The 15308-nt window shown below is 42.9% G+C and overlaps 1 protein-coding gene across 1 annotated transcript in view; it reads right to left on the bottom strand.

The window, feature by feature from the left end:
- Positions 1-14024, bottom strand: part of hps5 (HPS5 biogenesis of lysosomal organelles complex 2 subunit 2) — a 54696-nt gene extending 40672 nt beyond the window's left edge. Inside the window, exons 1-4 of the mRNA XM_014170327.3 lie at positions 13848-14024; positions 8454-8579; positions 7221-7331; positions 5507-5571 (exon numbers count right to left, since the gene is read on the bottom strand). Coding sequence (XP_014025802.3) covers positions 5507-5571; positions 7221-7331; positions 8454-8561 — 284 coding nt within the window. The 5' untranslated portion in view covers positions 8562-8579; positions 13848-14024. The remainder of the gene's footprint in view (positions 1-5506; positions 5572-7220; positions 7332-8453; positions 8580-13847) is intronic.
- Positions 14025-15308: the final 1284 nt, after the last annotated feature.

The raw sequence follows: 15308 nt of genomic DNA, 5'->3' as shown, positions 1-15308 counted from the left end.
AGACTACCAGACCCTGACTAGAGGACAAGAGACAGTATTAACACCTAGACTACCAGACCCTGACTAGAGGACAAGAGACAGTAGGACAGTATTAACACCTAGACTACCAGACCCTGACTAGAGGACAAGAGACAGTAGGACAGTATTAACACCTAGACTACCAGACCCTGACTAGAGGACAAGAGACAGTATTAACACCTAGACTACCAGACCCTGACTAGAGGACAAGAGACAGTATTAACACCTAGACCACCAGACCCTGACTAGAGGACAAGAGGCAGTATTAACACCTAGACTACCAGACCCTGACTAGAGGACAAGAGGCAGTATTAACACCTAGACTACCAGACCCTGACTAGAGGACAAGAGACAGTATTAACACCTAGACTACCAGACCCTGACTAGAGGACAAGAGGCAGTATTAACACCTAGACTACCAGACCCTGACTAGAGGACAAGAGACAGTAGGACAGTATTAACACCTAGACTACCAGACCCTGACTAGAGGACAAGAGACAGTATTAACACCTAGACTACCAGACCCTGACTAGAGGACAAGAGACAGTATTAACACCTAGACTACCAGACCCTGACTAGAGGACAAGAGACAGTATTAACACCTAGACCACCAGACCCTGACTAGAGGACAAGAGACAGTATTAACACCTAGACTACCAGACCCTGACTAGAGGACAAGAGACAGTATTAACACCTAGACCACCAGACCCTGACTAGAGGACAAGAGACAGTAGGACAGTATTAACACCTAGACTACCAGACCCTGACTAGAGGACAAGAGACAGTAGGACAGTATTAACACCTAGACTACCAGACCCTGACTAGAGGACAAGAGGCAGTATTAACACCTAGACTACCAGACCCTGACTAGAGGACAAGAGACAGTATTAACACCTAGACTACCAGACCCTGACTAGAGGACAAGAGACAGTAGGACAGTATTAACACCTAGACTACCAGACCCTGACTAGAGGACAAGAGACAGTATTAACACCTAGACTACCAGACCCTGACTAGAGGACAAGAGACAGTAGGACAGTATTAACACCTAGACTACCAGACCCTGACTAGAGGACAAGAGACAGTATTAACACCTAGACTACCAGACCCTGACTAGAGGACAAGAGACAGTAGGACAGTATTAACACCTAGACTACCAGACCCTGACTAGAGGACAAGAGACAGTATTAACACCTAGACTACCAGACCCTGACTAGAGGACAAGAGGCAGTATTAACACCTAGACTACCAGACCCTGACTAGAGGACAAGAGACAGTAGGACAGTATTAACACCTAGACTACCAGACCCTGACTAGAGGACAAGAGACAGTAGGACAGTATTAACACCTAGACTACCAGACCCTGACTAGAGGACAAGAGACAGTATTAACACCTAGACTACCAGACCCTGACTAGAGGACAAGAGACAGTAGGACAGTATTAACACCTAGACTACCAGACCCTGACTAGAGGACAAGAGACAGTAGGACAGTATTAACACCTAGACCACCAGACCCTGACTAGAGGACAAGAGACAGTATTAACACCTAGACTACCAGACCCTGACTAGAGGACAAGAGACAGTATTAACACCTAGACCACCAGACCCTGACTAGAGGACAAGAGACAGTATTAACACCTAGACTACCAGCCCCTGACTAGAGGACAAGAGACAGTAGGACAGTATTAACACCTAGACTACCAGACCCTGACTAGAGGACAAGAGACAGTAGGACAGTATTAACACCTAGACCACCAGACCCTGACTAGAGGACAAGAGACAGTATTAACACCTAGATTACCAGACCCTGACTAGAGGACAAGAGACAGTATTAACACCTAGCCTACCAGACCCTGACTAGAGGACAAGAGACAGTAGGACAGTATTAACACCTAGACTACCAGACCCTGACTAGAGGACAAGAGACAGTAGGACAGTATTAACACCTAGACCACCAGACCCTGACTAGAGGACAAGAGGCAGTATTAACAGCTAGACTACCAGACCCTGACTAGAGGACAAGAGGCAGTATTAACACCTAGACTACCAGACCCTGACTAGAGGACAAGAGGCAGTATTAACACCTAGACTACCAGACCCTGACTAGAGGACAAGAGACAGTATTAACACCTAGACTACCAGACCCTGACTAGAGGACAAGAGGCAGTATTAACACCTAGACTACCAGACCCTGACTAGAGGACAAGAGACAGTAGGACAGTATTAACACCTAGACTACCAGACCCTGACTAGAGGACAAGAGACAGTATTAACACCTAGACTACCAGACCCTGACTAGAGGACAAGAGACAGTATTAACACCTAGACTACCAGACCCTGACTAGAGGACAAGAGACAGTATTAACACCTAGACCACCAGACCCTGACTAGAGGACAAGAGACAGTATTAACACCTAGACTACCAGACCCTGACTAGAGGACAAGAGACAGTATTAACACCTAGACCACCAGACCCTGACTAGAGGACAAGAGACAGTAGGACAGTATTAACACCTAGACTACCAGACCCTGACTAGAGGACAAGAGACAGTAGGACAGTATTAACACCTAGACTACCAGACCCTGACTAGAGGACAAGAGGCAGTATTAACACCTAGACTACCAGACCCTGACTAGAGGACAAGAGACAGTATTAACACCTAGACTACCAGACCCTGACTAGAGGACAAGAGACAGTAGGACAGTATTAACACCTAGACCACCAGACCCTGACTAGAGGACAAGAGACAGTATTAACACCTAGACTACCAGACCCTGACTAGAGGACAAGAGACAGTATTAACACCTAGACTACCAGACCCTGACTAGAGGACAAGAGACAGTAGGACAGTATTAACACCTAGACTACCAGACCCTGACTAGAGGACAAGAGACAGTAGGACAGTATTAACACCTAGACCACCAGACCCTGACTAGAGGACAAGAGGCAGTATTAACAGCTAGACTACCAGACCCTGACTAGAGGACAAGAGGCAGTATTAACACCTAGACTACCAGACCCTGACTAGAGGACAAGAGGCAGTATTAACACCTAGACTACCAGACCCTGACTAGAGGACAAGAGACAGTATTAACACCTAGACTACCAGACCCTGACTAGAGGACAAGAGGCAGTATTAACACCTAGACTACCAGACCCTGACTAGAGGACAAGAGACAGTAGGACAGTATTAACACCTAGACTACCAGACCCTGACTAGAGGACAAGAGACAGTATTAACACCTAGACTACCAGACCCTGACTAGAGGACAAGAGACAGTATTAACACCTAGACTACCAGACCCTGACTAGAGGACAAGAGACAGTATTAACACCTAGACCACCAGACCCTGACTAGAGGACAAGAGACAGTATTAACACCTAGACTACCAGACCCTGACTAGAGGACAAGAGACAGTATTAACACCTAGACCACCAGACCCTGACTAGAGGACAAGAGACAGTAGGACAGTATTAACACCTAGACTACCAGACCCTGACTAGAGGACAAGAGACAGTAGGACAGTATTAACACCTAGACTACCAGACCCTGACTAGAGGACAAGAGACAGTAGGACAGTATTAACACCTAGACCACCAGACCCTGACTAGAGGACAAGAGACAGTATTAACACCTAGACTACCAGACCCTGACTAGAGGACAAGAGGCAGTATTAACACCTAGACTACCAGACCCTGACTAGAGGACAAGAGACAGTATTAACACCTAGACTACCAGACCCTGACTAGAGGACAAGAGACAGTAGGACAGTATTAACACCTAGACTACCAGACCCTGACTAGAGGACAAGAGACAGTATTAACACCTAGACTACCAGACCCTGACTAGAGGACAAGAGACAGTAGGACAGTATTAACACCTAGACTACCAGACCCTGACTAGAGGACAAGAGACAGTATTAACACCTAGACTACCAGACCCTGACTAGAGGACAAGAGACAGTAGGACAGTATTAACACCTAGACTACCAGACCCTGACTAGAGGACAAGAGACAGTAGGACAGTATTAACACCTAGACTACCAGACCCTGACTAGAGGACAAGAGACAGTATTAACACCTAGACTACCAGACCCTGACTAGAGGACAAGAGACAGTAGGACAGTATTAACACCTAGACTACCAGACCCTGACTAGAGGACAAGAGACAGTAGGACAGTATTAACACCTAGACTACCAGACCCTGACTAGAGGACAAGAGACAGTATTAACACTTAGACTACCAGACCCTGACTAGAGGACAAGAGACAGTAGGACAGTATTAACACCTAGACTACCAGACCCTGACTAGAGGACAAGAGACAGTATTAACACCTAGACTACCAGACCCTGACTAGAGGACAAGAGACAGTATTAACACCTAGACTACCAGACCCTGACTAGAGGACAAGAGACAGTAGGACAGTATTAACACCTAGACTACCAGACCCTGACTAGAGGACAAGAGACAGTATTAACACTTAGACTACCAGACCCTGACTAGAGGACAAGAGACAGTAGGACAGTATTAACACCTAGACTACCAGACCCTGACTAGAGGACAAGAGACAGTAGGACAGTATTAACACCTAGACTACCAGACCCTGACTAGAGGACAAGAGACAGTATTAACACCTAGACTACCAGACCCTGACTAGAGGACAAGAGACAGTAGGACAGTATTAACACCTAGACTACCAGACCCTGACTAGAGGACAAGAGACAGTAGGACAGTATTAACACCTAGACTACCAGACCCTGACTAGAGGACAAGAGACAGTATTAACACCTAGACTACCAGACCCTGACTAGAGGACAAGAGACAGTATTAACACCTAGACTACCAGACCCTGACTAGAGGACAAGAGACAGTAGGACAGTATTAACACCTACACTACCAGACCCTGACTAGAGGACAAGAGACAGTATTAACACTTAGACTACCAGACCCTGACTAGAGGACAAGAGACAGTAGGACAGTATTAACACCTAGACTACCAGACCCTGACTAGAGGACAAGAGACAGTATTAACACCTAGACTACCAGACCCTGACTAGAGGACAAGAGACAGTATTAACACTTAGACTACCAGACCCTGACTAGAGGACAAGAGACAGTAGGACAGTATTAACACCTAGACTACCAGACCCTGACTAGAGGACAAGAGACAGTAGGACAGTATTAACACCTAGACCACCAGACCCTGACTGAGACACACCGAGAGAGATAAAACCTTTCATCCCAAATCTACCCCTAGTTTAGCTACAACCAGATCTTGACTTACAACATGCAGAGAAAGACAGAGAGAGAGAGAGAGAGAGACAGAGACAGAGAGAGAGGCAGACTGGAAGGCAGACAGACAGGAAAGCAAACTGAAACACGCCTGACACTTACTTATTGAAGTAGTTGAAGTCACTGAAGTAAGTAAACATGTGAACTTCAAATTAATTTCCATGCTTTGAGTTATTTTAAAAACATTTTTACCTTGTTGCCACAGCAATAAAGTCTTCATCATGTGGACAACATGACACCTGAGTGATAGATCCCTCCTGAAATAGAAGAAATACTTATTGATCCCTGGCCGAGTCATACCAAAAACAGTCAAAATGGGACCTGGAACTCAGAATTAAGGAGATGGATTAGGGGTAAGGCCCTGAGATAGACTAGCATCCTGTCCAGGGGGTGTACTGGTACATCAAGCTGCCTCACACTACAGAAACAGGAGATAGACTAGCATCCTGTCCAGGGGGTGTAGTGGTACATCAAGCTGCCTCACACTACAGAAACAGGAGATAGACTAGCATCCTGTCCAGGGGGTGTACTGGTACATCAAGCTGCCTCACACTACAGAAACAGGAGATAGACTAGCATCCTGTCCAGGGGGTGTACTGGTACATCAAGCTGACTCACACTACAGAAACAGGAGATAGACTAGCATCCTGTCCAGGGGGTGTCCTGGTACATCAAGCTGCCTCACACTACAGAAACAGGAGATAGACTAGCATCCTGTCCAGGGGGTGTACTGGTACATCAAGCTGCCTCACACTACAGAAACAGGAGATAGACTAGCATCCTGTCCAGGGGGTGTACTGGTACATCAAGCTGCCTCACACTACAGAAACAGGAGATAGACTAGCATCCTGTCCAGGGGGTGTACTGGTACATCAAGCTGACTCACTACAGAAACAGGAGATAGACCAGTGTCCTGTCCAGGGGGTGTACTGGTACATCAAGCTGACTCACTACAGAAACAGGAGCTAGACTAGCATCCTGTCCAGGGGGTGTACTGGTACATCAAGCTGACTCACACTACAGAAACAGGAGATAGACTAGCATCCTGTCTAGGGGGTGTACTGGTACATCAAGCTGACTCACTACAGAAACAGGAGATAGACTAGCATCCTGTCCAGGGGGTGTACTGGTACATCAAGCTGCCTCACTACAGAAACAGGAGATAGACTAGCGTCCTGTCCAGGGGGTGTACTGGTACATCAAGCTGACTCACACTACAGAAACAGGAGATAGACTAGTGTCCTGTCCAGGGGGTGTACTGGTACATCAAGCTGACTCACACTACAGAAACAGGAGATAGACTAGCATCCTGTCCAGGGGGTGTACTGGTACATCAAGCTGACTCACTACAGAAACAGGAGATAGACTAGCATCCTGTCTAGGGGGTGTACTGGTACATCAAGCTGTCTCACTACAGAAACAGGAGATAGACTAGCATCCTGTCTAGGGGGTGTACTGGTACATCAAGCTGACTCACACTACAGAAACAGGAGATAGACTAGCATCCTGTCCAGGGGGTGTACTGGTACATCAAGCTGACTCACACTACAGAAACAGGAGATAGACTAGCGTCCTGTCCAGGGGGTGTACTGGTACATCAAGCTGACTCACACTACAGAAACAGGAGATAGACTAGCATCCTGTCCAGGGGGTGTACTGGTACATCAAGCTGTCTCACTACAGAAACAGGAGATAGACTAGCATCCTGTCTAGGGGGTGTACTGGTACATCAAGCTGACTCACTACAGAAACAGGAGATGTGCTGTTCTGGCTCGCTCGTGCAATGTTATTAAAAACAGGAGTATGTACAGTATCTATCTAATAATAACAAACTGGTCGTATATCTTGGTCAGAGCATTTTTTTATTTTATTACCAGGACGTAGACGACAACATTATATACGCTACCTTATGCGTGAGGATGAGCCTCTGCTTCCATCCTTCCCTCTGGATGAGGTGCAGCCCTCCAGCTGATGTTCCTAAAGCTAGCCACTTCCTCGATACTGCCAGGCAGGTGCACTGACAGACAAGAAAAGAGAGGTTTTCAACACACATCCAAACAGTCTGATTAATCAGGCTTCAGTAAACAATTCATTGATAAATACAGGCTGACACATTGGAGTGTAAAATCGTGTAAATGCTCCTTACAAGCCAGAATGTTGAAAAAAAAAAATACAATTTAAACTTATTCTACCGGTTGTCTGTCCTCCAGCTGCTCGAAATTTGAGACAAAATATCCACAGGAAGGTATTGCTTGCCCAACTTTCTAGAGAGCCGGAAGGTTTGCCACTGCCAGCTGAATGTTGGGTTACAATGTGCTATCGTTTGCGTAAGGTGCTATCGTTTGCGTAAGGTGCTATCGTTTGCGTAAGGTGCTATCGTTTGCATAAGGTGCTATCGTTTGCATAAGGTGCTATCGTTTGCATAAGGTGCTATCGTTTGCATAAGGTGCTATCGTTTACATAAGGTGCTATCGTTTACATATTGCGCAAGTGTTTACGTCGCATGCGTCAGCAGACTGGAAATACAAGCCGACAGAACCATAAACCTACCGGCTCTGTGAAAACATTTCTGTGGATATTTCGTGTCAAATTCCGAACAGCTGAAGGACAAACCACACAGACAACCGGTAGAATAAGTTTAAATGTAAATTCAACATTCTGACTTGTAACGAACATTTACACGATTTTACAATCCAACGTGCCAGGCTGTATTTATCAATTGTTTATTACAGACTGATTAATCTGTATTACAGACCGAAAACAAACTATTCACAGCAGCTGGAAAATATTTTTATTTTTTAAATTCAATACACTAGGGGCGGCAGGTAGCCTAGTGGTTAGAGCGTTGGGCCAGTATCCGAAAGGTTGCTAGATCGAATCCCCGAGCTGACAAGGTAAAAATCTGTCATTCTGCCCCTGAACAAGGCAGTTAACCCACTGTTCCTAGGCCGTCATTGTAAATAAGAATTTGTTCTTAACCGACTTGCCTAGTTAAATAAAGGTTAAATAAAAAAATAAAACCCCTTACAATCCACTTGATATCTCTTCCTTCAACAAATCAATCCAATTGTGAACTGAATTTTTGAAGACGAACCTCTCAACTTTTCTCAACTAATAATAATGGGCATGCGTGACCTACCTTAAGCCTGCCAGAGTCCAGGCGGAGTGCAGAGAGCAGGGGGTCCAGACAGTCAAACTCAGCCAGCACATGACTCTGGACTTCAGGCACTACAGGTAACATGGGCATGGTTACAGTCCTGACCAGCTTAGAGAGAAGGAGAGAATGGGATAGAGAAGGAGGAAGGAAAGAATATTGTTTTATTTCCTGCTGTCACAGTACCACACACACAGTAGCACCCCTTGAGCAACAGATTTTGTAAAAGAAAAAACACCAGTCTCAACGTCAACAGTGAAGAGGCGACTCCGGGATGCTGACCTTCTAGGCAGAGATGCAAAGAAAAAGCCATATCTCAGAATGGCCAATAAAAAAAGAAAGATTAAAATGGGCAAAAGAACACAGACACTGGACCGAGGAACTCTGCCTAGAAGGCCAGTATCCCGGAGTCGCCTCTTCACTGTTGACATTGAGACTGGTGTTTTGCAGGTACTATTTAACCTGTTGGGGCTAGGGGGCAGTATTGAGAATTTTGAAAAAAATATGTGCCCATTTTTAACTGCCTCCTACACCAACTCAGAAGCTAGGATATGCATATTATTACCAGATTTGGATAGAAAACACTCTGAATTTTCTAAAACTGTTTGAATGGTGTCTGTAAGTATAACAAAACTCATATGGCAGGCAAAAACCTGAGAAAAAAATAATAATTTTGTGACTGTACAATTTTTTTTTTGTCATTGTTATTAGATACCACAGTGAGAAAGGATTCATTTCGCAATTCCTACGGCTTCCACTAGATGTCAACGATCTTTATAAAGTTGTTTGAAGCGTCTATGATGAACAGAGACCGGATGACAAGGAAGAGAAGTTGAGGACCTTATCCTGGTATTGGGATTCATTGTCAAGAGACCACGGCGGGAAATTCAAAACTGCAAGAATCTAATAATTTCAATTTCTCAAACAATCAACTATTTCTCACAATTTGAAAGATAAACATCTCCTAAATACAACCACATTGTCCGATTTCAAAGAGGCTTTACGGCGAAAGCATAAAGTTAGGTTATGTTAGGAGAGTACATTGAAAATAGCTGTGTGTAAGGTTTTGTCAATTCAAAGACAGGCGTCACCATAAGCGGATAACCAGCTAGAATTATGCACCAACCTTTGACAATCTTCCTCAGATGACACTCCTAAGACATTATGTTACACAATACATGCATTTTTTGTTCCATCAAGTTCATATTTATATCCAAAAACAGCATTTTACCGAAGCGGTGAAAATCAGATTTTTTTTTTCTCTCAAATGCTTCCGGTGAACAACGTTACAAATCACAAAATTACTATTCGATAACATTGGTAAATTATAATATTGCCATTCAAATATTCATAGTTTAACATTTCGTAAATGCTACTGCAATGCCAGATTTCAAAATAACTTTAACTTGAAGCTGCCAGTTGAGGACTTGTGAGGCATCTGTTTCTCAAACTAGACACTAATGTAGTTGTTCTCTTGCTCAGTTGTGCACCGGGGCCTCCCACTCCTCTTGCTATTCTGGTTAGAGCCAGTTTGCACTGTTCTGTGAATGGAGTAGTACACAGCATTGTACGAGATCTTCAGTTTCTTGGCAATTTCTCTCATGGAATAGCCTTCATTTCTCAGAACAAGAATAGACTGATGAGTTTCAGAAGAAAGTCCTTTGTTTCTGGACATTTTGAGCCTGTAATCGAACCCATAAATGCAGATGCTTCAGATACTCAACTAGTCTAAAGAAGGCCAGTTTTATTGCTTCTTTAATCAGAACAACAGTTTTCAGCTGTGCTAACATAATTGCAAAAGGGTTTTCTAATGATCAATTAGCCTTTTAAAATGATAAACTTGGATTAGCTAACACAACGTGCCATTGGAACACAGGAGTGATGGTTGCTGATAATGGGCCTCTGTACACCTATGTAGATATTCCATTAAAAATCATCAGCCGTTTCCAGCTACAATAGTCATTTACAACATTAACAATGTCTACACTGTATTTCTGATCAATTTGATGTTATTTTAATTGACCATTTTTTGGGGGGGTTTCTTTCAAAAACAAGGACATTTCTAAGTGACCCCAAACTGTTGAACGGGAGTGTATGTAATGCGCTCAAGCGCGCCCAAAGTCAACATTAGAATGCAGTTTAATCCACCTCCGAGGGTATTTATGTAATGCGCTCTAGCGCGCCCAAAGTCGTTTTCCAGTGCTCTGTCTCCGTTATTTCTTGATGTGCGTCAATTCTACCGTATTAATATGTTTTATGGAAATAGGTGTCTCCATAATGACAAATCTAAATAACCTACATACAACTGGTTAAAAGGTGTCACGACGTGACCAAGAGCAGCTCCCTCTCCTCTCGCTCAAATGACTCGTCAATGACTGTAGTGTTCTCTCAACACACTCACCCCTAGCTCAGCAGCAGCCTGCCTCACATCCAGAAGCAGCTCACATAAATTAATTAATATATATTAATATATATATATATATTATATATATATAATATATATATATATAATATATATATATATATATATATACACATTAAAGAGAAATGACATGGCGGCCGCGGTGCAACTTAAAAATAGCTCAAAAAACCCGCAACCCATACATTTTCCCCTGCGACATATTTTTGAAAGTCTGGAAAAGCGCGGACATCACCAATCAGAGAGCGTTGTGTGGTTAGCAGTGTTACTGTAGTGCTCAGGTGACTGCAGTTGGCTAAACGAAATGACCACTGAATAGATGTAAATAATCATGATAACATTCGGCCAGGTATTAACCCTAATCACACAGGACTAGTGTTATTATGTCATTATTACTCCAGCATGTACCTGTAACTCTGTGTTGTTGTCTGTGTCTCACTGCTTTGCTTTATATTGGCCAGGTCGCAGTTGTCAATGAGAACTTGTTCTCAACTAGCCTACCTGGTTAAATAAAGGTGAAATAAATATTGTTTTCCCTAATAAAACATTGACCTTTAATGACGGAAGCCTGGATGGTATTCTAGGTGTGAAGATATTTGACATGTCTAGGGATAGCCCAATATTGGCATAATGGCATTCAGTTGGGAGAAAGTCGAAATAATAATGTATAACAATAAGAATCATGAACTGTCTGTAATCTATGCAGACATTTCATTAACTGACGCATTTGGAAATTCATTGGCACAATATCGTCCACTTCACCTTTTAAAAGAGAAGTACGGCACTAGATATGTGACAAAACAGATCATTCAACGGTAGGCTGCCAACATAACGCTTTGTTTTAAGCATACATTTGTTCCCATGTTTTTACCCAAATTGTGTGCAGCATCTGTTAATAAACTCTGTAATATACCTCAAAACACTTGGGATGACGATTCGCACGGGTTAAGTAATATCAGAAGACCTGGGAGTTTGCCGAAAAACGGTAGGTTTTTAGAGCTGGGATAATAGTACAAATTACTGCCATGGCAGTCTCGGACGGGACTAAAATTACGGATGTGCTTTGCACTCGTGCACATAACTAAATGACCTGCCCGGTGAAATGTATCCCATCCCGGGATTAGTTTAACTGGGGGAGGTCGAGTAATGTAATTATGTGCATGAGCACTAAACACCACATCTGTTATTTAAATCCCGTCTGAATCTGCCATGGCAGGACAGTAACAATTCCTGCCTGAATAACCTACAGGTTTTTGGGGTGAACTCCAAGGTCTTCTGATAATACTGGTCCCGTGCGAATTGACATCCCTGTGTTTTGAGAGAAATGTCTGAGTTTGACAGGTGTTGGTCGCGGGTTGAGCAAGAAAACAATAACTGATTCGATAAAATGAACGAAGTGCTGCGCATGAACTATTATATACATATGAAGGGCCTACACGTATCAACTTTCACAGTGAAGGCTTGTGTTTCTGTTTTATGCGTATGAATTGAATATTGCCAAATGCATCAGTAAAAAATATTGCGCAAATGTAATGCAACCTTTGCTGTTAATAGATTGCGAAGCAGCATACAACTGACCTAAACGTTTAGAAATGATACATTACATTTCTCATCCGTAGCCTTAAAACGCATCTCAAGTGGAACTGCACTGTTTAGCTCACCTCTAAAAGCGGGGGTGGCATTTAGGAAATACTGCGGGTCACTAAAATAACCAAATGATTATGATCACACTTCCTCAATTCAAACATTATTATTGCGACACTATACCAAAGACGGTTTGGTTTAGACACTTGAGAGAGAAAAGGGGGTTGAATTATCAGTGAAGCAGCAGCAGCCTGTTATCGCCTGAAAAACAACAACTCCAGGCTTCTGTCATAACTGTCCATTTTATGAAAACAAAAACAAGAAAGAAATACAGGGGCAGTTTGGGAAACAATATATCCCGTCCAAATTGTCCTCTGGAATAACGGACACAGACAGGAGCATTCCTGATCCGTTTCAGAGAATTGCAGGAAAATACGCATCACTGATGCATTTTCTAATAAGTTAAATACATTGTGTATTTCCTACTAAGTTCAATACATTTTTGAATATTGTTTAATTCTCGTTTAATTTGTCTGGATTCCGTCTGCGTTTCGACGCAACAGGGATGTTATAGGGGACCTACCAGTATTAGCCAACCCTCAGCTGCCTTCTGTCATATGACTCTCACCATCCTCCTCTCAAATGGAAACACCATGACTCCACTTTCCCCCAACAGTAAAACAAAAAGGTAACTGTAAAAAGCACTAATGCATATTAGAGAAAACCTTTTGAGAAATGTATGATCAGCAAAAAAAAAAAAAAAGTAATCTCTGAAACTAAGCTAAAAGAGTTTTTGCTTTAAATGACTTTGAACCACCATCTGAGCTCACTGTAAAGACCTTGACAACCAACTTTCACATTCCAACAATGCAGCCAGTGGCACAGCTAACGTCAGATAATGAAAGTAACACTTGCTGCTGACAACTGTGTAAAAGTAAGTTAGGTTTGTTCACTTTACATTGTATATCTTAGTCAACAGCGCTTGAATTTAGTTGTCCATCTGAAAGTAACTGGTTTTGGTTTTTGATTTGAAAGCATTTATAACCTTTGGGAGTCGGTAGGTAGTATGAATAAATATCCTGACGACGGCTGGGCATCACGGGACCCTGCCTCCACAAGCCCCCGATACAGTGGAAAACCGCATAACTTCGCTATCTAAATGTGGAAAAACGTAAACTAAGTTCCGTTTATTTGTTTTGAATAGTCAACTTTGTGTCTGATTGACCATTGTCCGTTATCAAATGTTATTGTTGTTTGATAGGTAACGTTAATTAGCAAGCTAACCCAGCGGTCTCGCTTGCATTGGGTAGGGAAAGTTAGCGAGCTAACGTTAACGGCTAGGTAATCGTTTTTGTTTAGTTTTGTGACAAACTTACCAGGCATTACAGTCCCGCTGTTTAAATCGCGATCCAATCTTCGTGATACACAGTTACTATCAGTTCATGTCCTTAGCTGTGTGTCTAACTAACGTTAGTTGTTTACTCTCCTAGCTGGAATGAACCGTCGACTCGTCCGCCTGCGGTTGTGGTGGGACACTTCCTGAAAAGTCTGAATTTACTGGTACTAGTCTTTCAAAGAGGTGTGTCCCTACTACACTAGACTGTTCAGTAGCCCCAAAAAATGTTATTTTACATGTTTAAATCCACGAGTTCTTGAATTAATGTAACTATGGTCATTCGTTTGTCAGATAAAATAAAAAAAACCCATGCGTGATGGTTTGTCAGTGTGTAGAATAAGACATGGCTGATTAGTTCACTGTGTATAAGGATACATGTAGACCTTCATAATAAATCTGTGTTTTAGGTTCTTGGAAATAGAATCCCCCCCCCCTAGCATCTTCTGTGAGTGTGCACTACTTTCAGTGGCGTAGGCACACTTCATAGGCAAGTGTTGGGTTAGTGGTGCAGTCCATTAGCAACTCTCTATTGATTGAAACATGAGAAAATGCCCAAGACATCCTCTGCAGCACACACCAAAATAGCCCACTAACATGAGGATAGGGCTGCTTCTTAAATGGCACTATATTCCCCATGTCGTGCACTACATAGGACTCCAGTCAAAAGTACTGCACTATGTAGGGAATTCGATTTTTTAAATTTAACTAGGCAAGTCAGTTAAGAACAAATTCTTATTTACAATGACGGTCTACCCGTGGGACTCCCAATCACGGGCCACTTGTGATACAGCCTGGAATCTAACCAGGGTTTATCATTTTATTTTACCTTTATTTAACTAGGCAAGTCAGTTAAGAACAAATTCTTATTTTCAATGAACAGTGGGTTAACTGCTTTGTTCAGGGGCAGAATGACAGATTTGTACCTTGTCAGCTCGGGGATTCGAACTTCCAAGACTGCCATTTTGGATGTAAGGAGTGAAATGATTGCACAGACTGGATTCTTCCAGGCTAGATGGTATAAAAAATAAAAAAAAAGAGAAAAAAATATTGTTCCATCTCTACGACAAAGAGGCTGTCAAATGTTAACCCAAACGCAAAGCACCATGAGAGAAACACGGCTTCACAGAGCTAATTTTCTCTTGATTCATAAAGCCTCCCAGAATAGTAGTGCTGATGTAGGATCAGTTTGCCTTTTTAGGTCATAATGAAGCAAAATTCAAAAAGGCACTCGCACATCTGAGCGATATTTATTTGCAGGTGCATGGTAACAATTGAATAACGTGAAGAAGAAACCCGCACACTGCTCTGACAGATACATGAAGCTTAAAGAGCAGCGTGTGGGTTTCTTCTTCTTTCTCAGATAATACATCTGATCCTAGATCAGCACTCCTACTCAAGAGTTTGTGAATACGGCCCTGATGAGAGCCTATAGTCTGGTTAA

Source organism: Salmo salar, chromosome 23, assembly GCF_965601325.2.
Source record: "Salmo salar chromosome 23, fSalSal1, whole genome shotgun sequence".
Lineage (NCBI taxonomy): Eukaryota > Metazoa > Chordata > Actinopteri > Salmoniformes > Salmonidae > Salmo > Salmo salar.
The sequence above is the reverse complement of the archived record's forward strand: the minus strand, read 5'-3'. Positions and strand labels throughout refer to the sequence as shown.